Source organism: Pteronotus mesoamericanus, unplaced genomic scaffold, assembly GCF_021234165.1.
Source record: "Pteronotus mesoamericanus isolate MK-2021 breed Mesoamerican mustached bat unplaced genomic scaffold, CSHL_Meso_final contig_169, whole genome shotgun sequence".
Lineage (NCBI taxonomy): Eukaryota > Metazoa > Chordata > Mammalia > Chiroptera > Mormoopidae > Pteronotus > Pteronotus mesoamericanus.
The window spans coordinates 7,460,576-7,486,828 of NW_026555068.1; the positions used below are offsets into that span (position 1 = coordinate 7,460,576).

The following is a 26,253-nucleotide window of genomic DNA, read 5'->3' on the forward strand; positions in this document are numbered from 1 at the left end:
TTTTTTTAATTCTGAACTACCTCTATCTGCCTATGACGATGAAAACACCAGTAAAGGGACTTAAATATTAGTTCTTTGCCCACAACTTTTATTAATTTGTTTATTAATCCATAGGGAAAGAGAAAATGGTTATTGTACTGATATTCTTTATGATGAATGAACCAGTTAACGGTAGGCAATGGGTCATATGGTTTTATTTCAGTATTTACTAGAGTTTTAAATATCATGTAAAAAAACAGACATTTCAAAAAGTGCAGATTATTAGAAAGCAAATCACTGCTATTAATGTTTCCATGCAAACAATCTCTTTTGCTGAGATAGGCAATACCAGTTCTGGAGTTTGGAATATGTATAAAATGATACTCTACCAAAGTTTAAAGGTAGGCTTGGTCAAGAAATTGCACATGATAAAACTAAAATAGTGCAAATAATATAAACTAAAGTCCCTCCCATTGATGTGCCAAGAGAAATCAAGACTTAACTACAACAGGAGGGTATACACAGCCCACACAGGGGGAAACACCTGGAGTGCCCAGCTCAGGTGAACCGGGAGGCCATGCTCCTGGGCCCTACAGGACACCCCTGCAGTAGGCCACTCTACCAAACCCAGGAGACATAGCAGCTCTACCTGATACATAGAAACAAAACAAGGAAGCTACCAAAATGAGGAGACAAACATGGCCCAAATGAAAGAACAGATCACAACTCCAAAAAAAGACCCCCAAAAACTAAAAATGGAGACAAGCAATCTACTGGATGCAAAATTCAAAACACTAGTTATAAGGATGCTCAATAAACTTAGGGAAAGAGTAGATGAACTTAATGAGAGCTTCAACAGCATAAAAAAGGACATGGAAACCATAAAAAAGAACTAGTCAGAAATGAAGAATACACTAACTAAAATAAAGACTAATTTACAGGGAATCAACAGTAGAGCAGATGAAGCTGAGAATCAGATCAGCAATTTTGAATATAAGGAAGCAAAAAACACCCAATCAAAACAGCAAAAATAAGAAATTTTAAAAATGAGGGTGGTGTCAGGAGCCTCTGGGACAACTTCAAGCATACCAACATTCAATTCATAAGGGTGACAGGAGAAGAGAGAGCAAGAAATTGAAAACCTAGTTGAAAAAATGATGACGGAAAACTTCCCTAATCTGGTGAAAGAACTATACACACAACTCCAAAAAGCATAGAGAATCCCAAACAGGATGAACCCAAAGAGACCCACACCAAGACACATCATAATCAAAATGCAAAAGATTAAAGACAAAATCTTAAAAGCAGCAAGAGAAAAGCACTTAGTTACCTACAAGGGAGCCCCCATAAGACTGTCAGCTGATTTCTCAAACTTTTCAGGCGAGAAGGGATTGGCAAGAAACAGTCAAAGTGATGACAAGCAAGGACCTACAACCAAGATTAGTCTACCCAGCAAAGCTATCATTTAGAATCAAAGAACAGATAAAGAGCTTCCCAGACAAGAAAAAGCTAAAGGAGTTTATCACCACCAAACCAGTATTATATGAAATGTTAAAGGGCCTTCTTTAAGAAGATCAAAAATATGAATAAAATGGCAATAAATACATGTCTATCATCGATTGAATCTAAAAAACAAAATAAATAAGCAAGACAGAAACAGACTCATAGATACAGAGAATATTTTGATAGCTGCCAGATAGGAAGGGGTTTAGGGGCTGGGTGAAAAAGATGAAGGGATTAAGAAGTACAAATTGGTTGCTACAGAACAGCCATGGGGATGGATGTAAAGTACAGCATAGGGAATAGTAAATACTATTCTAATAACTATGTGTGGTGTCAGATGGGTACGAGGCTTATTGGGATGGTCATTTAGTTATGGAGTGTCTAGTCACTGGGTTGTACACCTGAAACTAATATTATATTGTATTTCAGGTGTAATTGAAAAATGAAAAATGATTTTTAAAGTGTATACAAGTAAATAAAGGATTTAAATCAAGCTTATTGGAGCTTCCAGGTTGAGGAATCAGGATCCTTTTACATGTCAACATACCAGGGCTCCAAAACTCCAAAACATCACCCTATGAACTTTCTTCATCTGGCTGTTCGCTGAACAAGAAATAAAGAAATCTGATCTTTCTGAAGATTTGTGGAAGTTGCAAAAAAAAAATAAAAAGGAAAAATGATTATGTTGTTAAGACCCGAGGCTTTGTTTGATGCTGACCAGAACCTAACTATCCTAAGGGCTTACTGATTAACAGAGTGGATGTGCAAAGAATGAGAGAGGCAGGGTTGGATGTTTTTATGTCGATAGTTGAATGCAGGAACAGCCTGCCACATGGGAGAGATGCATAAGACAACGTATGGGAAAAGAATGTGGAGCTTCCAGGCCCTCTCCTGGCATACCCCTCTCCCTGTACCTCTACCTGCTCACCAACCCAGAAGTCCTCCAAATCGAGTGAAACTTGCTACATTAGGTGTCATTTGACATCCATTTGGTCATCATTTTAAAATGTTTTGTTATTTCCAGCCAGAAAGACATCCATTGCCTTATTACAATGCATCATGATGAGAATGCTCATTGGTATTTTCTCCTAGGTGTTTCTTCACTTTTAGAATAATTGCTTTTTATTTTTAATGAAATATGTCCCATAAGATGCTAGTAAATTAAAATGTAAATATGGTGACTTCTTTGCTTAATTACAGCCAGGACAGAGATGACTGGTTTCATGATATGTAGTCCTTTGAAACAATTAGCCTTTACTGACTCAGCATATCTTTGTATATTAGAATACATATTGATTCAGCGACTAAGGAAGGAAAGTGAAACTAAGAGACCGTTTTGCTACCCACTTCAGCTTTCCTTATTCAGACATTGAAATTGGTAGATCCTAGGGTACTTAAGACTTTGTAACTAAGTCATTTGCCTTTGTTACTTTTAATAAAGCTATACAATTACATGAATAAATATTTCAGTTTCCAGAGGGGGAAAAAAAGTCAAGCTTATTACCCTGTGTGATATACAACCATGATAAATACCACAGGTGGACAGACAAGATATAAAGTTCTTTTACAGTTACCTGCCCCTCACCACCAAGAAACACTTCTTAGTACAAGCATTGCTTTATCTAGCTATTCAGAGTTATACTGTTCATCTTTGGTTATAAAAACTCACTTTTGCTTTTCCTTTGGTTTATTCCTAAATAGTACCAATTCTGCTAGAGCAAAAAGCTTCCATGTAATATATACTGAATGCTACTTAATTCTCAATCACCGTTATTTCAAACTCAGAATTTACATATAAAGAAAATAAAGTATTCAATTTATCTGAAACTACTTAGTGATTTAGTCAACATTAGCCTATAAGCAGATGGGCAAAGAAAGGCCAGGCTGTGACCTGTATCCCAACCTTACGTCTGCCTCCTTTACCTTTTCTCTCCAGAAAGAGATAAAGACCACTGCTCAAAGGGATGGCTTAAGTGAACGTTAACGTCAGTGCTTTTGATACCATGATACATTAAACACACACATACACCCCACAGCTTTCCTGCCTATGCCACAGTGCCTGTGGAAATCTGAGGGGAGTGTATCTCAAAGAAAACTGCAAAGACAATGACAAACTCTGACCAATGAGAAAGAAAATACAGCACAGTGGTGAGCAGATGCCTTGGGAAAAATTAGTCTACATTGACCCGTTTTCTTCCAGGTACATCTCATTTTGCATGTTCTGACACTCACTGCAGTGGCTGTTCCTTGGCTGTATAGGCATAAGTTTTTCTTTTAGAATAAGACACTTTCCCTCCTAGCCAACCCACCTGCTCAACCAACACTCCTGTGCCATAAGCATTTAAGTAAGCATTCTGGTTTACAGATACCTAAGGCAGTGACGTTTACAAAGTGGTTTTAAAGAGGACACACAATACTACCTTCAGCCAAGTTGATATCGCAGGTGACTTACGCAATTCTGTTTCACCATAAATGTACCCCTAAGTGGTTTTATTTATTCAAGGCTATATAATTTCAGGTTTGCCAGTCTTTAAAAAAGCTTTCCTCTCAACTTAAGAACATTAGCTACTATCAAGTAAGTCAGACTTCATCTAGATATATAACATCTTTGCTTTATAAAGATGCACCTAACGTGAACTAAATTGTCCACTTTATACTCTCAGGTGAGCTCAAACAGCTGTAAAAATAATGAAGATCATAGCATTAGTGATTCCTAGCAATAAACCTGTCAGTCAGCTGTAGAGAAAGTAAACAATACTTTCTTTAAGCTACATTTTAGTCTTTCTTCATACAGGATTTGTAAAAAAGACAAGAGGGCTCAAAAGAATGACTGCTCAACAGTTTTTTCCATTTCCACTTAAGACTTAGCTTTCAAATGCAGAGAACACTAATTTGAGATGAGTATACCCCAAGTGCCTGCTTCTAATAGTCCGCTTCCAATCTACAATATTTCCTAAAAAAAATTTCTACCAACCCAAATAAAACTGAAAACAGACAATGCCAATCTGACATAATAAGCAATAAAGTGTGGCACCTATATACTCTCATCAAAGAATTAAGGATACAAACTATGAAGAGAGAATGGTGAGGATATATATGAAGCCAGTGGTTAAAAAGTAACAGGGTGTTTTCCCTTTGTTTTTCCACTCACTTCCAAAACGGAAGATTATCTTCCAAAGCCCCAAATGGTGAGTAAGTGGAAGGCAACATGCAAGAAATGATGCAGCTGAGGAGAGAAAAACTGCAGCAACAAACAGGTTTTCTGGACAGGGATCCCACAATGTCCATCTAGGGGAAAGAAGGGAGAAGAGGTCACCATGCAGTCACAGCTGGAAGACACCCAGGGAGAATGCCAGAATCTAATATACAACCTTTCTGTTACATATCTTAAAAGGCTGGGTAATTTAAACCTCAGGATGGGCTGTTGGTAATTAAAACTGTTAACCATTGCCACGATAACTCTTAGAGGATCAGAACGATTAAGATTCTGTGTTTGGATCCTAAAAATGACAGATGTTAATGGACCAAATCACTGGCAAAGCACATGCATGTGCGCCCGTGCACACACACTCACACTAATCAAAGCACTATAGCAACTTTTCCCCATGGATTTTAACCAGAGTCTCTCTAAAAATGAATAACAACCACTTAGGTTTTGGTGACAGGTAACAGAAAAGTATATTTACAAAGAGCCTAAGACTCCACAGTTCTTTATAACATGTTATATACATGACACTTAAAAACTTACATTAAACAACCACTGATGACTCAGTTTTATTGTAAAGGCTGATCAAGGAAGACACCCTGGGTTTGGTAGATTTCTTTGAGGACCAGCAATACTGTATCTTCGGACTCCCTGCAAAGAGAAAAAATTATGTTATAAAAAGAAGGAACTAACATTTGTACTAGATGCTTTACATGTATTAACCCATTTAATCTACACAACTACAGTACAAATTAATTTTTTTTAAAGATTTTATTTACTTTCAGAGAGAGGGGGAGAGAGGGAGAATGAGAGAGAGAGAGAAACATCAATGTTTGGGATGTATCGATTGGTTGCCTCTAACATGCCCCCAACTGAGGACCTGGCCTGTAACCCAGGCATGTGTCCTGACTGGGAATCGAACTGGCAATCTTTAGGTTCTCAGACCGGCTCTCAATCCACTGAGCCACACCAGCCATGGCACAAACTAATTTTTTTACTATTGCAAAAAGTCATACTCAAAGGTGATGTAACTGGCAGTGGTTTGGAAGTCTAGCATTATATCCAGTAATACAAAAAAGCTAGCAGTAAATGACCAAGAAGTGTTCCCTTTCCATAGAACACATTCTTGGGACAATAAAGAGCCACCCAGTTGCTCACCTTAATTTTTTAAATGTTACTCACTTTCTTAAAAAGATAATACAATCACATAGTTCAAAATTCAAGATGTATAAGGGTATAATAATGAAGTCTCCCCCCACCTCTGTTTCTTAACCACTAATTCCCAACTTCTGACCAGCAATGCTATCAATTTCTCATGCATCTTCTAGGTATTCTGGGCCCAAGCAATTATTTATACCCAGTTCATAAAGAAATTTGATTATAAAAAATAACATTCGTGAAGGTTTGCCTTCAGGATATGTGGCTCTAACATTTCTGTAGATGAGCGATTTTCAACTGGTATGCTGCAAGAACTTTCCAAACATACAATACCTAACGAGTCAGGAGCACTGACCTCTTTCCCCTTAGACTGTCAGATTAAAAAATGACAACAGCCAACAAAACAATAGCTGTAGGGTGTAAATGCCCTGTCTTTTTCTTTTTTTTTTAAGTATTTATTAGCTTTTTTTTAAGATAAGAAAGGAAGGGGTAGGGAGGGAGGAAGTGGGGGAGGAAGTGGGGGAGGAGAGAGAGAAAGAGAAACATTAATTTGTTGTTCCATTTATTTATGCACTCACTGGTTGATTCTTGTATGTGCCAAGACCGGGATTGAACCTGCAGCCTTGGCGTCTCTGGATAACACTCTAACCAACTGACCTTACCCAGTCATGACCCACTGTCCTGTCTTGAACCATAAATATGTAGGTCATGATCTTACTGGTCATTTAGCATAATAAGGTTGCATCTGACTGGTTAATTCTTGGTACCAGAAATCCTTATATACAAGTATAGGCACCTGATTTTTTAAAACCTCAATATGGAGCAAAAAGGGTAGATAATTAGTTTTTCTATGAATTGATCAAAATTATACTTTTTTTGTCAGATCAGGAAAAATTATATTTTTTTGGTGTGCTACAGAATTTTAGTGATTAGTTTATGTGTGCCATGATGTGAAAAAGTTTGGAAATTGCTGCCCTAAATCTGTGGTTCAACATTTTTTGAGTCATGAATCTATTTAAAAATCCAATGAAATCTATGGAGTTCTCTCCAGAAATACCACATATACATATATACCCAAAATTACAAACATTTCATTGGATTCATAGACTTTTTCTATCCCCCACAAGCTCCATACACAGACCTTAGGTTAAGAAACTCATGCCAACAAGAGGCATTTTAAATGGTGTGATATTAAAATGGTGTGATCCTATTGCATACAAAAAAAAAATTGTCAACAAAAAAGAATAGGAAGTTTGGAGATAGTTCTAAATGCATATACAAATTTAATATAATAATAGAAGAATCTCAAATCTGTTAACTGTTGCAATAACTGGATACCCATCTGGAAAATGACTTGGATCAACCCATACCTTATTAGGATAAATTTTAAGTGAATTAAAGATTTACATGTAAAAATGCAACCATAAAATAGCAGAATAAAATGTGGTAAGGAACTCTTTGGAAAGTAAGGAAGCTCTAAGTATAACACAAATTCCAAAAGCCTAAAAGGAAAAAACAAATTGACTACATAAAACTAAAAAATTTCTAATTAGCAAAACCCAGTATATGCAATGTCAAAGAGAAACTGAGGAAACAGTATCTGAAACTTGTATTGCAGCCTGGCTGGTGTGGCTCAGAGGACTGGGTGCCAGACTGCAACCTGCAAACCAAAGGGTCGCTGGTTTGATTCCTGGTCGGGGCACATGCCTGGGTTGCAGGCCAGGTCCCCAGGAGAAGGTGCATGAGAAGCAACCACACATGATGTTTCTCTTCTCTTTCTCCCTCCCTTCCCCTCTCTCTAAAAATAAATAAAATGTTTTTTTAGAAAATTTGAAATCATAGTGCAGACTAATCAATTAAAAAAATCCAAAATTTCAATATAAAGGAGAATAAAAGGTATAGGTAGCTCCCAGAAAAGGAAATAAAAACAGTCCTTAAGTATATGTTAAGATATTTCAAGCTCATTTATAAGAGGAAGAATGTAAATTTTGGGGGGGGGCGGGTATTTAATCTGAAGAGAAACAGGAGCATAGGAGGAGTGAAATTTAAAGCTATAGCGTACATAATACACACACTGAAAACTAAAACATTGCTAAGAGAAAGTAAAGAACAAAGTACACTAAGAGATTCCATGTTTGCAGATCAAAAGACTCAGTATTATTAAAAGGTCGGTTCTCCCCAAATTGATCTATAGATAAAATGTAATCACAATCAAAGTCCCAGAAAGCTTTTTGATTGAAATAAACAAGCTCATTCTAAAACATACTGCTATGGAAATGCAAAAGACCTACTATAGCTAAAAATAACTTGGAATAATAAAGTTGAAGGACTCACAATACATGATTTGAAGACTTATAAATCTGTAGTAATCAAGACAGTGTTTTATTGGCATAAAGATAGACAAATAGATCAGTGGAACAAAATAGAGCCAAGACAATTCAGTGGTTTCTCCTGAATTTCAATAAACTTTTCAACAAATGTTGCTAGAACAATGGGATAGTCATATGTAAAACAATGGACCTTAATCCTTATTTCATATTAAAGTTTATTAAAAATTAACTCAATCAAAATGGATCATAGACCTAACTGTATAAGCTAAAACGATATAACTTCTAGAACAGAGGAGAAATCTTAATGACTGGATTTGCCCAAGATTTCTTAAATATGTCGAAAAAGCACAAATATCAATAAATTAGATTTCATCAAAATCAAAAACTTCTCTTCAAAACAAAATGAAAAACTACATCCTAAAGAAAAACATACCTATAACTAGAATATAGAAAGAATTCTTGCAACTTATTAAGATAATCCAATTTTTAATGGGGAAAAGATGTGAACAGATAATCCACCAAAGATGTACAGATGGCAAACACATGAAAATATGCCCAGTATTGTTACTCATTAGGGAAATGCAAATTAAAGCCATAAAGAGATGCCATGTGTTGAGAATATAGAGCAACTAGAATTCTCAAATACTGCTAATGGGAATGGAAAATGCTGGCAGAAAAGCAATTTCTTTTAAAAAATCATCTTACCTATCAATTCTAATCCTAGATATTCACCCTAGGAAAATTAAAGAATGTGTTCATACAAAGTCTTATACATAGCAGTTTTTTAATAGCAAAAATTGGAAACAACCTAAATGTCCATCAACAGGTGACTAGCTAAACAAATTGCGGTACATTCATACAATGGAATACTACTCAGCAATAAAAAGGAGAGAACTACTGATACACAAAACATGGATGGATGAAAAAAGCCATACAAAGAAAAGAGTATATTGGAGTATGATTCCATTTATATACAAGTCATGTGCAAACTAATCTGTAGTGACAGAGAAAGGTGAGCGGGGTTCCCTGGAGACTGTGAAACAATTAGACCAAAAAACCAAAAAACAATAGAAACAAAAAACAATGCTTACCAGTAGCACAAATGGCTTTGTAAAGCAAATAAATACTCATTGAAACTCTCAATGGGCTTCTCCTGTAGCACGTAGTCAATGCGTTGACCTCCATTAAGCATTCCCACATTGATGGGGGGAACTTCTTCTCTAACAGCAGCAGAGGTCTCTTCCGTGTTAACATCTGGATAGAAGAACCATAATAAGAATCTAAAAGCTGCTAGTCCTCCAAGGTTGTCATTACCGCCCCACAGACTCCAAGTTCACTATACATCCCAGGGGCGTCCAACCTTTTGGCCTCTCTGGGCCACACTGAAAGAAGAAGAGTTGTCTTGGGCCACACATTAAATACACAAACACTAACAAAAACTGATGAGCGCAAAAAAGGTTTTAAGTAAATACATGATTTTGTGTTGAGCCGCATTCATAGCCATCCTGGGCCGCATGCAGCCCGTGGGTTCGACAACCCTGCTGGATAATTAAAAACTAGAATGCAACTGTTAGCTGAAGTTAAGAGGACAGTATCCTGCTAGTCCTCAGCCAGGAAAATAAAACTGATCCATGAAGACACAGACATTCCCCAGTAAAAGCAAGGTGCCTCAGGGAGTAGGCTCTTAACACCATCCCCATAGTTACCAAGTCGGGGGGTGTTTTAAAGCCTCGTTATCAAATGCTCAGCTTCTCTTGACATTTTCCTCACAAATAATGTTCTTCCATAATCTGTGCCTGTTAGATGATAGAAAAGACTAGCAGAGCTGAAGGCCCATTGGAACTCATAGTATGGGCCCCTTACAATAAAAAGGGCAAAGTAAGAAGTCCCTCAGAGAATAAGATGTATACATCATGGAGTCCCTCTGATCTGGCCTGATGTAGGATATCAGTGTGTAGAGTGTCACCAACCACTAGGCTTCTCTGAACCTGATTCAGGTTCTGCTTCAGTTTCTTCTACAGTTTCTGAAGCTTGTAAGGCAGGATATGGAGCTCTGGTGAAAGACTTCCAGGCCATCCGCAGTGAACCTAGCAAGTTGTTCTTAAGGTCCATGCTCATCCTGGTCAAGCCCTCTCTCAGTTCTGAAACACATACAAATGAAGAATATTACATGGTTTACAATGGGTTTAGGGACCAACACAACTAAACAAAGTGAGTGAGGTCTGGAATTATCATGTTCTGTATTCAGTCTTACCTAAGTGCATCCGCTTCCTGCCTTTATGATGTGGGATTAGCATTGGCTCAAATTCCACTCCTGGGACCACCATTGGTTCAATTCTATAAGCCACAGGATCAAACTACATAGGAAAAACAATAGCTACATATACCTCTGTTGAACAAACACCATCTGAAGAAGTGCTAATATGTATGAGGCAAGAATGATTATGAGCTCATTTTGAAAAATGTACAGTTGTTCTGCCATATCACTTTCAGATTCATACTATTTGTAAGTTATTTCATTACTAGAGAATAGTAAATAAAAAGTAAATCAACACAACAGAAAATCATATCCTCTTTACCAACAAACTCTAATATTCAGGTAAAACCACAAGAGCTATCCAATGCTTACAGGGTGATAAATATTGAAGAAACCTTTGCATGTTGGAAATTTGTAGTTGGGATCAATTCTTTTTAGTCCTCGAACAGTAAGGAACATTCCAATGGGAGACCCAAAGGCAAAGAATATTTCTGGTTTATAGATAAGCCGGGGGTATTTTACAGACACCTGGAAGAAGCAAATAAAAGCACCTCTCAATGACAAAAGTTATCTCTGTTCTTACCATAGGAATGGCAGACAACAAAATGAGCAAAGAGAATTAGTACTGTTACCTGTCCAATGCCAACATCCAGATAGTCATTCCCAGTGCCATTAGCACTACTGCATAACTCCGATTCTTCGGGGATATTAGACATATTCACCCCTGAAGCTGATTGCAGAGTTGGTCTATTAATACCCTAAAGAATAAAAAACAGTTTGTGGAGCTGCTGTGTAGTAAAAATATCCAAAGGATTTAATCCAGTTTTCTACTGGTTTGAAAAGCTGCAAGGGAAAGTTCCGGAATGACAGCCAGTAATTCCCGGAAGTCTCTCAGAAAACAAAATAAAGTTGATGAAAACAAACTAAGGTTGACAAAAACAAAAGGTGCCTTAAATTATGAATTGACATCCCTACATGCTCTAAAAGGAAGTTGTAGACAGTCATTTGGTCACCGCTAAAACTTTAGACAACCGTCACGAGAGAAAACAATAGCAGAGCACTGTGGAAAAGAATGTTGAAGATTGCTAAGAAGTTCAATGAAGTGCTATGCCTTTCTAATTAAAGCAAAAAGAATGCCTCTATGGGTATAGAAAATGATGCCAATTCTGGGCCCTAAATAAGAACTGAGTAACCTACTAAAAAAGTTGAAAAATAATTAACTACTAAAATACGGAAAGGAATTCAGTGGCCAAACTGAATGTACTAGTAGTGTTACAACATGGATAAACCTTTCTTTTTTCAATATTTTTTCCTTTTTTTATTGATTTTATTGAGGTGACACTGGACAACAGGAATAAACCTTAAGTATGTTATACTAATAGAAGGAAGCCAGTTATAATAGGGCATATACTGTGTGAATCCATTTATATTAAATGCCCAAAATAAGAAAACCATAAAGACAGAAAGTAGATTATTGGCTCACAGGAGGGAGGAATGGGGAGTGACTGCTAAGGGGTATAGGTTTTTGTTGGGGTTTTTTTGGAGGGTGGGGGATGATGGAATTAGACAGTGATAATGGTTACACAACTCTGAATACACTGAAAACCACTGAATTGTATACTTTTAAAGGGAGAATTTTATGGCAGTTGGTATAAATTTTATTTCAATAAAGCAGTTATAAGACAAAAAGAAAAATGAAATTGTACCAGGAATCTATGGGAGATAAGACTTCTGAAGCTAGTAATATTGTTAAGGTATCAATAAACTTGTTTAATTTCTAAAAATAAAGCCAAAAATCAATTAACAGAATTACTCAGCTCCCTAGACTACACACTTCACAAAGCAAAAGAATACAAGGATATCAAAATTGTTTAATACTATAAGCTATAATAAGCACATACCATTGAATTTTCTCTGGTCCTAAAGTAATTTAATATCTTCTTTCTTGGTCCTAAGGGAATTCCCATTTCCTGAAGATCTTTGTCTGTACATAAAGCCTAGGCATACAAAATCAAATATCTTTCTTATTTCTAGGCAAAATAAAATCAATTAAATGTCCTGTTCTCTGAAAAGAATAAGAGCTAAGTGCTCTGTTGTTCTTTGCTTTATACTACTAGGGTTTCCTAGTGGTACATCATTAATAACTTAGAAAAGGAAATAGTATTTTATTTATTAAAAAGCCTAAAGAAGAATAAAAAGTATCAATATTACAGTACCAATGCTATAGTAATATAGCTAACATTGTATTACTGAAAAAAATCAACAGAAGTAGGTACCTAACTTTATGACAGAAAACCCTCCTTGATTTCCATGCTCACTTGGAAGTCACATTCCTAAGAAAGATTATATTCCTACTCATGGACACAAGCAGTAAGAACACAGAGCAAACACAAAGCATGAAACAGACTAACAGACTAACTGAGCTGACTAGGGAGGTCTTCCTTCACCCTCCCAAACTAAGTTAGTTCATCCTATACATTCTTATGCCACTGTGTACTTTTCCATAGAACTTATCAGTATAGTGATTTAATTATGTTTTTATTATTTTTATGTGTTTTTAGCAGTAAATTATAAACACCATGAGGTCAGGGACCGTATCTTTCTTATTCACCTTTCTATCCTCAGTACTTTGTATGGTATGCCTGATCATAGTGAGCATTTATTAAATATCTGCTGAATGAATGCATTGCAAACCAAAATAAAAACACAAAAAAGGGACAGAAAACAAACAAACAACAAAAAAACCCCAAAAAAACAAGCAAATATCAACAGTAAAGTTCTTGAAGTGTAACAGAGGAGTTGGAATAGTTACTGGTGATTTTTTTTCTTGTTCTCATATTTTTTGAGCTGTGCTGTTTTTAGTCTTTGCACTATTGCTATCAATGACTCCTCTGAACTTTAACTCCCACAAAGCAAAGATCACTTGATATGATTAAAAAACAAATAATGCTAAAGAACATTACTAATGATAACAAAGTATTTATGACTAAAATGCTTCTAAAGAGCAGGCTCTTACTAAGCAGTATGACGAAGATAAGCAATAAAAATACTAAAATTGCTGTGACAAAGTTTTAAAAGATTCTTTTTACCAGAGCTTCCTTATCTACTTTCTCCTTCTCAAATATACTAAAGAATTCAGAGAGTTGAAGTTTCTTCAGATCTTCCTCTAGTGTCGGTGTGTCTCCTTGATCCATATTTGGCAAATCCTAAAAATTAAATTGTAAAGCTCATATTCTCTACATTCATTTAAATTTTCCTTTTATTAATATCATTTTGCAGTAAAGAAACGTACTACATAAGATTTTCACATATAGATATACTTTAACTTTAAATAAATTGTGATATATACAAAATATAAACTAAGAGGTGCTGATCTCTGTTTTGCAACTTCATTTGAAACTTATTATGTTTTAAAATAAACAAGTAAATGAATAATTATCAAAGTATTGTTCATTATCATTAACAGAAAACATTTACTGAGTTCTTATTAGGGAAACAGTGTTTAAGACATAAAATGATCTAAGGCAAAGCCCTGCCATGAAGGAAATCACAGCCCAACAGGAGGAATAGAATACTTACATAAAAAAAGAAAAAAAGAAAAGACAGTGTATACTAAGTACTAACTCAGTACTACAGATAAGTGTTCACAGGACTCTGTTTTACTAAAAGACATTTAAACATCAAGTCCTCCCACTCCTTTCAAACAATTTCTATAAATTATATCAATATGCATCTAATTCATTATTCATTTCATCATATGCAAACTCCATTTTGGCTCAATGATTTTATAATTATAATAATAGGTCAGTGAAGCGTATTTATAATGGGAAAAAAGATACTAATAGTTATTTTATAATGTGGCAAATATTTGTAGAAGCATATTGGTATCTTGCTTCTTATCATCCAAGAATGACAGAGATAATTACAAGCCTGTTTAAATAAATGTAAATTTAATGTTATGGTATGAGACTAAGTGAAAAACAAAAAATAAGTCTAAAATCTAAAAATTCTTACTAAGAAAAACTACAACAGAACCTATCTGAACATCTAAATTACCTTTTCACTGTCAATATTCCCCAAAGAATCTTTCTGATTTGTTAGAATATCAAACAATATAAGCGAACCTGTAAGTAAAACAGAAGGGACAATTTCTAAGTATTAACACTAAATAGTTGTCTTTTATATAAAAAAGTAATAACCCAATTAATTAGCCATGTAGCAAAATCTACAAAACAGGTAGTCTTTCTTTCCACTCTACCACCACCCTGCCAACCCTTTCCAAATTCTTCATCAAAGACCAGTTCTAGCTCTCTGAATCTGATACTGATTAGAGACACTGTTCTTCAAAAACAAGTGTCCTAAAAATGTGATCATCCTCTCTAGTTACAGAAAATTCACTTGTTACCTAAACTATGGCCAGCAATGGATACACCCCCTTTGAAATCGGGGTTTCTCTGCAGAAAAAGTGTATATATTCGGTTCATTTCAGAAGCAACTGTGTCCACAATAGTCTGACAGTAAGTGGGGCTATTGTAGAAGAAGACATCCAGAATTGTGTCGTTGGTGAAGTGCCTGAGGCGATTAATGCTGGGCAGAGTTATTCGCTGCAGATCTCTGAAAAAAGGAAACATATTTTAAGCAGAAAACCAAAATACATTCCGTAGCTTCCTCTAAGTTATGTAGCTTAGTCTCCAACCTTAGACCTAGATATTTAAAGATAACAAGAGGTAACTAAACTTATAGGAAATACAGAGGACAGAGAGAAATATTTAATGACATCAAAGGGATGTGATCAACAAAATTCAGAGTGTAAGCTCTACAAGACAACTTAGTTTCTTCAATACCAAAATAGCAAGAAAATAATAGGTGGAAAGGTAATCAAGAGAATAAGAGAGACTTAAAAGACATTATCAACTATAAGGTCCATAACTGCAATTTATGGACCTTATTTGGATACCAGTTTAAACTATGTATGTATGTATATATGTGTGCATTTGTGTTTGTGAATGTATATATATGTGTATATATAAATGCTTATATATGTGTATATATAAATCACATGTATTTGACAATTGGAAATTTGAACACTATATTTGCTGATACTAAGAATTTTTTAGGTGTAATAATAGTGTTATAGTTGTATTTTATTAAAAGTCCTTTAATATATACAAACTGAAACTTCTACAGATGAAATGATATGATGTCTATGATTTGATTAAAAAATAATATGGTGGAGGGATGGGCAGTAGACAGGGGTATGAGGGTAGAGATGGGGCAGAACCGGCCATGTGCTGAGGCTTGTTGGGGCTGGGTAATCATAAGCAGTACATCAAAATTAATTATATATGTTCCTTTTGTATAAACAATTATCTGTAATAAAAGGCTTTTTTTAAAAGACAAAAGATACAAGAGGGTTTTCGTAGAATTCTCAGTGTTAAAGGTGTTTGGTCACAAGTCAAATGATAAATGGGATCAACTCTCGATGTGGAATTTCTTAAAGCTAAAGAAACTAAAGGCAAACAGAACTCACGTCTCGCAAAGGAAAACCATGATGACTTATCTAAATCAACTTCCAGTTAAAACTTTCTCAAAATTCCCAGAGAAATTCTCCAAAGATTCAATAGTTTCTATAGGTTCAAGAAGGCTATATGACCTTAGTCACCTCTGAGCATCAGCTTAAATATGATGTGAACTCCATACCTAGTAAAATCAACACCACAATGGAGTATCTGGCACATGGAATATGCTCAAATCACAGGGTTAAGAACTGAGAGACAAAGAATCAGCATGGAAATAATGCTGATTACTTCCTTTATCTCCCAGAGAAGTATCTCCTCGTTCTGTCACAGGACTATATGATGAACACACTACTTTCTGGAGAGCCCATAGCCGAATATCCTTTTTTTTTTAAAAAAAAAAAGAGATTTTATTTATTCATTTTTAGAGAGAGGGGAAGGGAAGGAGAAAGGGAGAGAAACATCAATATGAGAGAGAAACATCAATCAGTTGCTTCTTGTACTCAACCCAGCTGGGAACTAAACCCACAATCCAGGCATGGTGCCCTGACAGGGAATCGAATCAGCAACCTTTCACTTTGCAGAATGACACCCAACCAACTGAGCCACACTGGTCAGGGCACAAATTTCCCTAATATAAGGCAACCTTCTCTGACATTACCATAAAACTTACAAACAAAATTATTGCGGTTGTAACTTAAAGCCATTACTTATGGTTGGCCAAAAAGTTCATTTTGTTTTTTTCTGTACAATGGTTCTAGCCGTGTTTAGTTGTCTTTAACTTCATTCAAAATTCTGTTAAATTATATTGTGACAGCTGTCAAATCCCTATGCATTTTTTAAAAAAACCTTATCAAAATTGGTGAACTTTTGAGCAGCCATTTTAAAACAAAAATGGAAGAAGATACACGTTTTCAGCATATTATACTTTATCAAAAGAGGTAAAAATGCAAATAAAATGCAGAAAAAGATTTGTGCAGTGTGTGGAGAAGATGCTGTGTCTGATAAAATGTGTCAAAAGTGGTTTGCGAAGTTTCTTGGTACTATAGACATTATGGCCAAATAATTCTTCGCTGTGGGGCTGTCTTATGTATTGGAAGATGTTTAGCAGCACCCCTGGCCTCTACCTACTAGAAGCCAATAGTGGGAGGCAGCTGACATACTCAAAATATCCAAATCAATGAAGTTATTGGTGAAAATGAAAAATGTGTCTTCTATTTTACAGAAAAAACTCAACGGACTTTTTGGCCAACCCAACAATTGTACCAATTATACCTCAAGTTATAAATACTAATAATTTAATGCTTGGGGATTGCCTCTTTTCCCTAATTTAGACAAATATTATCTAAATTTGGCCACAAAAGAAATGACAAAATACTATGTACATTTTGAGGTAGGTTGGCTTTTGACATCTGAAGATAGAAATACTTATATATTATAGGAAGAAAGGGATGTTTGGCATTAATGCTAAATAAAAAAAGCTGTAATAGTAAATACTAATGGTCCAGTAAAACATACTGTAAGAAAATACACACAGCTCTTTACTCCTAATCTGGACTAGTTAAACCAAGGATTAGTTAGCATTTAATAATGTACCTCTAAAAAAAGGCATAGAAGTACAAAAAAACTTCTTCTTGAACAAAATTTTAAATATACGATCAGTTGTAACAAAAATGTCCTTAAGCATATCAATAATCAGAGAACGTATTACAAACATGGTTAAGCACCTCAAAGGTCACTCATGGACAGGGACAACAGTGTGGTGATTGTGGGGGTGGGGGACATAGGGGGGGCGGAAGTGGAAGAGAGTATGGGGAGATAAATGGTAACAGAAAAAAGGAAAAAATATAATAAAAAATGAACTATTTAAAAAAAAAGGAGTATGGTATTACTCACACATCCACACCAGTAGAATGCAAAGGGCTGTGCCAGTTGACTGGAAGAAATTCTACCCTCCCAATCTGCTGATTTTCTTGGGCTTTCTTAAAATGCGTTTGTAGCAGGTTCAAGGAAACATTGCGAAAATCATTAACTGGAAAAGAAAATTAACTTATGCAACAGTGAAGCAATGAATTTAAGATGCAACAGATCACATAATTATTTTCTTTATCTACATTTGCTTAGAACATGTTTTTACTTGAGTCAAAAATAGCAAAGTGGGCCCTGGCCAGTGTGGCTCAATTGACTGGAGCATCATCCTGTGGACCAAAGGTCACAGGTTTCATTCCAGGTCAGGGCACAAAACCAGGTTGCAGGTTGATCCCCAGTTGGGGCATTTATGAGAAGGCAACCGACTGATGTTTTTTTTTTCTCTTTCTCCCCCTTCCTCTCTCTCTAAAAGCAATGAAAACATGTCCTCAGGTGAGGATTAAAAAAAAAAAATAGCAAAGTAGTATTCAGAAAAATTACCAATGCATATAAGAAAAGCTGTTCATTTAATACGGAACTTGCGTTTACTATACAACATATTTCATCAAAGAAAAAGTTAGCTTCAAAATTTCTACTATGTCATGGGAACTGTTTCAATTAAAAGAAAAAGAAAAACATCATGTCACTATGTCAATTGGCTGTTCTTACAAACAACCACTACCCAATATTTAAGATTTAAAAAAAGAAAATACAGTGTTTGAAATTAGTATTACATTAGTTTTAACCTTCTAAGAGGGTTTATGCTTAGAAGCATTAGCCAGTAGGATAAGACTCCCAAATAGGGACAATTAGACTTTGAATACTATCAAGTTTTAGAGGATACTACCTTTCAAAATCAAGTTATGCTAATGACCTAAATATTCCAATTAGAATATTAAAGGTTTATCACAGCATGAATTACAATAGCTTCTGTTATTCATTTAAACTGTATCATCTTTACAGTCCCTTTAAATTTGGAATGATTAGACATAGGACCATTATATCATAAAAGAATCTTATAAGGATTAAGAGCTTGTTTATTCAGAATTATTAGTTAAGAGTATGAACTACTAGCCTAAGGAATTTACTAGTACTTTAGGTCTTAACTGGGAAGCTTTACTACCTTGCCTGGGGTCTTTAGTTCTCCAAATCTTATTATGTAGCTAAGACAACCAAATAAAGACAAAACTTTATTTCAGCTCACAGGAGTACTGACTAATATTCCTCTTAAATAATCTAATCGTACATGCTCTGCAAACCTACCACACTGTACAATGCTTCGAAAACGGAGATCACAAGCTGGTCCAATCCCATGAACTACAAAAACCAAGTGGTCTATTTGTAAAGGTTCTCCTATAAATGAAATTAAAAAGAAAAATTATTCTATGTGACTAGTCATGTATTCTAAAATCAAACATTTACAATGAATAGGTTATAAAAATGGACCAAGTTAAAATATAAGCAGATAATTTAAAGGATACAAAAAAATCCTCTATATAACTATGTACTTAGTAAAAATACAGTGATTTTACTTTGTTTCTAATTTATCTTAATAAGTCTGAAAAAAATTTTCAGGTTTTTAGAACATTTAGTTTGAAATAACTGCAATCTTACAGAAAACTTGAAAGAATAGTAAAGAAACACCCATGTACTTTTTACACAGATTCAACACTTTAACACTTACCATGTTTGCTTTATTATTCCCTCTCTTTATATATATATGTATACACATACATTTATTTTTCTGAACTGGTTGGAAGCAGGTTGCATACATCAGAACGCACACATCATACCTCTCTAACCCTTTATTATTTTAATGTGTTTTTCCTAAGAATATTCTCTTATATAACTACACTACAGTTATTGAATTCAGGCAATTTAACATTAAAATTTAACAGTAAAATAATTTTATATAATATTCCATTTTAATCAATTGTACCAATAATGCCTGGTATGTATTTGAAGCCTGAAATTTTAAACCCATTTTTTAATTATATTAAGTCTAAGACTTTGGCCAAGAGACAAGCTATCTCCTCTGCAAGATAAAAGGAATTTTATAATCCAGTTAATTACATTATAAAACTAACCATAAATGACCCCAGATACCAATGGACAACCATCAAGGTCGTACTAAAAAATAATTTTCCTTAGTTGAAAATCTTCAATAACAGGCGGTATCAGGACTAAATTTCTAATCAAACAGGTGGAATCACACTTCCTAGAATTAGGACTAAGTCCATTTGTAATTAATGAGTTCCTGATCAGTACTGCCAAATTTTACCCATCCCACCATACATGCTCAGTAACTTTAAAAAGAGATCTGTACACATAAAAAGAGCCTTAGCAGATGAAGTGATGCCAATGTTAGCTATGAATAAGCTCATATGATTGATTAAAGATCATTTTTAAGCCTTGAGGTCATCCAAATCCATAGAAAAAAGTCACGACTTAAACCATGAACAAATAAGTGTATCAGAAGATAAGAAAAAAATTAATGATTAACATTACCACAATGAATGTCAACAGAGATGTTCTCAACCCCTCTTTTTACTGTTCTTGGTCGACCCTGCTCAGTGGGTGTTGAACCCCATTCATCAGACCCTGCAACTGGTTGGTAATGTACCATAAGCTTAAACAGAAAAAAAAAAAATCAAAAATTGTTTAATCCTGTAAACTATATTAAGCACATATCATTTAATTTTTTCTGGTCCCAAAGTACTTTAATAAATAAAATAAAATCAAACATTCACAATAAATCGATATAAAGATATTCTACATTAAAGACACCTCTATACATTCTGAGAGGAGGAACATGTCCCTCAAAACATAATATGTAGTCAAATCTCAACTGGAGTTTTGATATGCGACTCCTACAGTTTAAAAGGAGAACCATGAAAATACATTTGGCCAATGCTGTACAATTTAAATATCTTATAATTTTATGTGTCAATATTACCTCAATAAAATTTTAAAAAAGAAAGAAAATATATACCGGGAAAATATAACAAGACAATATAACAGAAAATACAACAGACAGCGATACCCTACACATGGAAAATATGCCACCTAATCTACCAGTGATGTTCTTAATCTACAGTGGCATAATTTTCCCTAAGAAAATTCTGTTTTATAAACTGAACAAGGTAAATAATAGTAGTGGCTACAAGTTTTAAGTTTCATAATTGTTAATGTAATATAAAAATTCCCAAAGGTTATTCTCAGTAGAATCCCTAGGAAAAAGAAACCAATGAAGTTCTCTTTAGTAATGCAATTAACCTTTAATCCCAACATCAGAAAAGGCTTTTAATTTGTTTTACCTTTGGATTGTGTAGTATAATAATTTCTCTGTTGGGAGACTCCAGTTTCTTTTTCCATTCATCCAGCGTTACAGCAAGCCGGTAAGTTTCCTTGAGAGGACACATTTCATTAGATTTCTCTTGGAGGTTTTCTATTAAAACTAAACTTTTTCTCAAGAATACTACTAAATAAACAATTACAATAAGAATATCCTACTGCAATTAACTGAATTTATTTTAAAATTACAACAGATAATGGTATGAGACAAAAAAAATCACTTCTACTTGTGTCATCTACTCTGGAGATAAATATTTTTCATATTGTGATATATTTCTTTCATAATATTAATGAACGTATATTTTCCATAAAATAAGGAATATATTACATATGTAGTACTTTCTCTTGATTTATCACATTTTAAAACTCTTTCAAAACTTAGTATTAATAGTACAGGACAAAAAAAATCAATCCTAATTCCATCTTCTAGACTAGAGATCATCATTATTCACATTTTGATAAATTTATTTTAGTGATATTAGTGTCCTACTCGAATTTAAGCAAATTTCAGACTGTTTTCAGACAAGAAAAATAAAAGGCAAAAGACAATCTTTTGGTCATAGTTTGAATATTAACCACCATTGAGAAAAACATTTTTCATTTAAAGGCATCACAATTTCGATAGTATATTTTAAAAATCTGAAAAAACTACTTTCCTTGAAACTAATTTACAAAAGAAAGGTTATAAACTATGTACAGAGAGATACAAACTCTTCTTGAAATTTTCAAAAATATAAGACACAGGAAGAAAAATTATTAAATAAGAAAAAAATGAAGAAAATGAGTTAAAAGGGTCAAAGGAATACCTCTAATACTTGGCTGAAGCTCTCTGAGTAGGGAACATACTTATTATCTTTGTCTCCCTTGTAAAACCAGGTACATCGTCTCACTTCTGATGCTAGCTCATCCCAGTAAACAGCATACCGCATCCTCTCCCCCAGGTGAACATCATACCTGCCCCCATCAGTGGGGACAACTCTCCCATTACAGTCTTTTCCTATTAAGAATTGGAAAGAAGAAAAAATACATATGTCAAAATAAATGTCCAAAATACAGTTCTCAGTTATACTCTAAATAATGTTATAAAACACATGATTGAACAGTTTTTACTTGGATAAACATTTTTTAAAATGGAATTTAATTGTTATCTTTTTTTCCACTAACTACTTTATAAACCATCAAAACCATTTTTGGTTTTAATGAAGCACACGCGCGTGCACACACACACACGCACACACGCACACAATACCCAAATACTGTTTTGTTCTTTTTTGGAGGAGACAGCAGTGTCCCTTAAAAGAAAAAAAACAAATGTAAATAGGATAATTTTTCTGAATTTTTTGCTTCAGGAACCAAAAGGTGAATTAATGACCATGGCTATCATGATGATAAAGTAGTAATTAGCATCATGTTTCATAAAATGAGAAAAAACAAGTGACAAATTAAAGAATCCACTCTTTTGTAATGTGAATGTGACACCCCCCCCAACACACACTCTTTATAAACAAAAACTGAAACATAAGCTAGAAGATAAATATTATTGGATAACTATGGAGAAGTTACAACGGGTACTGAAATACAGACCAAACTCCTAAATATTATAAATTGTCTGGGTAGTAATGCAGAGCTTCTATAAAATAATGTTCAAAGGGATAACTAGAAAAAAATCTAAAATGTATTTTTAATAGCATTCGTTATAAGGACTAATATTATAGTTTGAGAGAGATAGCAATAAGTCTTTGTCTATTATAAGTCATCATCTATTCTAAGTCGTCATTTCTCTCCTACCAGAGCCATATGCCTCCTCCAGCTGCTGTGAATCCTCAGAGTTGAAAGGAATCCATATCTCTTTGGAATCTATTATCTTACAATAAAACCAATGAGGAGAAACTGGTTCATACAAACTGCTAGCATCCATGTCTATTAACTCAAAGGAACTACATGAGTTTGGTGATGGAGATGGATCTGACTGAGTCAGCTGTTCCTGCTGTGTTTCCACTGATGACATTTCTCTCTCTAAAAAACAAGATACAAGAAAACTATCAGAAAAGTTATTTTCCTTCTATTAATAGTGTAACTGTTCATACACACACAAACTGGTCATTTTAGGAGTCATTTCTGCAAAACAAACCCCCCACCCCAACAATCTAAGAGGGTTACACAATTTAAAATAGAAATAACGTATAAATTAATAGCTAGATTGGGGGCAGGGGAGCAGAGAGAGCTTTAAACAAAATGCCTCTTGTAGTCAGACCAACCACTCTGTACTGATCTCCCAACTCTCTCACAAAACTGCATGATTTTATACAAGTTACAAAACAAACCCAGAAGCACAAGAAACACATGGCCAAAAACTTGATTGCAACAAAATACTTTAACCCAATTTCCAATCTGAGTCTAGTGCCAAAGGCAAAAAAATATACTGCGTATTAACTACACAGATTTTAGGCTCCAGGCCCCTATCATCACACACTTACATGATTACCGGAATCTTAAAATACCGAAAATAAACTATTCATTTAAGAACCAGTCACTTTTTACTGATCTTGAAATGTGCTTAATTAATAGCGCTGAAAACACGAGCCCTTGCTCGGGGCCACTGTGCGCAAGCGTGTATCCTAATGACACCGTCCACGTCTCAGGTAAAAAAAGTAACAGGTGACATCAAAAGCCTCCCTCCCTTGAAAACGTGACGGGTGTGTTTCTACCCCTCCAGCAGCACTCGGACTGCTCGGCAAGCCGAACCACGCCGACAGCGGGAGCATACTCCAGCCCCTCCGAGGGAATGAGCGCGACTACCGCCACCACAGCACCGACAGCACCGCGCGCAGCCCAGCCGGACAGCACACACCTGGCCTCCTGCTGGGCGAACGCTCCCCAGGCTTTCGACCACTATCTTTTCTCTTCCTAACACAAATTTACCTCCGCCTCCGGGGCCTGTCTCTCGGCCTCCCCCACCACCCTCGGACTCCTGCAGCCCAGATCTCGGACCTTAGAGCTCGGAGACTTGTCTCCTCCCGCCTCCGGCCCCGCAGAGAGGCGCGGGGTCACCAGTGGAAACAAGGTAATTTGGGACAGAGTCGATACAAAGGGCCACTTCCCTGGAACCTCACTGGGGCTGGTCTTTCCAGTATCCCCATCCCCTGCCTCGGGTACTAAGTCCTCCTCAGCCCCTGACGTCTCCATCCTGCAGTGTTGCCCTGGGTCCATCTGCCGACCCAGCTCGCCCTGGCGGACTCACCTGGCAGCCCCGCCGCCTTTCACGGTCTCCTGCCCTAGCTGAGAGGGACACGACATGTCCCCGCGGCGGCCTTTATCCCTTGCCCAGGCGGGGCGGGGCGAAGCAGGGCGGAGCCGGCGGCCCCGCCAGGCTTGCGCCCAACACAGGGCTCCACCGCGCTACCTGCGGGAAGCAGCGAGCCAGACTGCGGAGCGTGAAGCCGAAGGGGTTGTGACTGCGGCGCAAAAACGACTGGTGGGACGAGGAGGGCCGCAGGGATACTGCTAGGAAGTGTCGCGAGAGGTAGAGGGACTCACGCGAGATGTGACTCCTCCCTGCGGGGAGAGAGCCGGAGGGCTGTGCGTGCGGGTCCTAAGCGCGCCGTGCCCTCCGCTAGTGAGCCGGAGCAGCATTTCGAAGTCAGAAGTCATTGAAAGGCTGGGATGCGGAAGACCTCCTAGCTGTAGGCAGTATGCGGAATTTCTCTTAAAGGAAAGAGGAAAGCTCAGCCTCCTCATTTAATACATGGGAAAACAGACCGCCTGACCCGCTAGTACCTTCGCTAACCCTAACCCTACCAAAGGGCAGGGAATGGTGCAGGAAGCCACGCCCCTGGTGAAAAGTAGGACGATAGGGTGCTAGCAGCAGCTACCCCGATCCAGACTCCCACTTATTCGTGCTGAGGAGAACCGATATGGCTGGCATTTGCAAAGAAAAAAAGGGTTCTCTCTAGGGCTTTGCCCACTCCCCCTTGAGTTTATTAGGATTTAGGGGCTGCCAAAAAGGTATTTTTCAAAGAGATAGAGGTGAATTTGACAGGACATAAAAGTTGCAAGGGAGGTTAGAGACGAGATATTTTTGTCCAAACAGCACGACATAACTGATGTGAAAAGTTGAGAGGGATTTCCCGCAGTCATGAAGCTGAAGAGTAACCTTGCCCAGCTCTCCTGAGTATTTTACGTTTCTGGAAGACCTCGATTCCTTTGGGGAATAATAAGATACTTTCCTACTTTCTAAGTAGATTATAGGGCAAGGGATTGAGAATGTTTTTCAGTTTTGTTATTTTTTTTCAATAACTGAGAAGAAGGAAAACCGAAAGAGGGAATTTTTATAACATTAATTCTATACCTTAACAGCCACATATATTGACAAATTTATTTATACCTTCTCAAATTTATAACACCTAAATAACTTACGTTCTCTACAGAGAGGATGAAGCCAGAACTGTGCCCCATTCTCTAGGATCTTGTCAGATGACTAGCTAATATTATAAACTAAGAATAGTTATCGCTTACTTAGCTCTCACTGTTCGTACAGGTGTAAAGTAAGCATTTTGCAAGTATAATCCCATTAAGTCCTCACAGCAACTTGATGAAGCTGGTACTATAGTTATCCCTATTTGCAGAGGTAAAATGACTCACCCAAAGTCATACTACCAGCAAATAGAGCCAAAATTATAAAGAATCTATCTTCACAGCCTGCACCTAAACAAATTAACTAAAATTAGTTAAGTGACAACTGGAACTTGAATTTTAGTTCTCCAACTCCAGGTGGCAGAACTGTAACTTCAATTTAGGTCCTCTGTCCCTAAATTCCAGTGTCCTCTATACCAGCTGTTCTCAATTATTTTTGTCTCAGGACCCTAAAAAGTAGTGTTTATCTAGCTTGTACCTATCATTACTTACTGTATTAGAAATTAAAACTGAGAAATTTAAAATGTATTAATTCATTTCAAAGTAACAATAAAAACCCATTTTGTGTAAATATTTTTATAAAAAGTTCACTATTTTCAAGGGCAAGAGTCCTGAAGTCACCTCAAGATG

At 36.1% G+C, this 26,253-nt stretch overlaps 1 protein-coding gene across 2 annotated transcripts; it reads right to left on the reverse strand.

Moving 5' to 3' along the window:
- Positions 1 to 24,717, reverse strand: DDHD2 (DDHD domain containing 2). 2 transcript variants are annotated; one of them, XM_054566019.1, is made up of 18 exons: positions 24,452 to 24,717; positions 22,999 to 23,226; positions 22,017 to 22,207; positions 21,174 to 21,263; positions 20,365 to 20,485; positions 19,120 to 19,209; positions 17,845 to 17,980; positions 14,838 to 15,046; positions 14,489 to 14,556; positions 13,522 to 13,638; positions 12,334 to 12,429; positions 11,065 to 11,190; positions 10,805 to 10,960; positions 10,430 to 10,532; positions 10,146 to 10,316; positions 9,267 to 9,429; positions 5,231 to 5,338; positions 1 to 4,770 (listed from the first exon to the last, which is right to left on the reverse strand). In XM_054566019.1, exons 2-17 carry the CDS (start codon positions 23,216 to 23,218, stop codon positions 5,257 to 5,259), a joined length of 2,139 nt encoding a protein of 712 aa, XP_054421994.1. In that variant the 5' UTR covers positions 23,219 to 23,226; positions 24,452 to 24,717; the 3' UTR covers positions 1 to 4,770; positions 5,231 to 5,256. The 2 variants fall into 2 exon arrangements, with proteins under 2 accessions (XP_054421994.1, XP_054421995.1); XM_054566020.1 differs by lacking the exon at positions 1 to 4,770 and having other exon boundaries at positions 5,136 to 5,338.
- Positions 24,718 to 26,253: the final 1,536 nt, after the last annotated feature.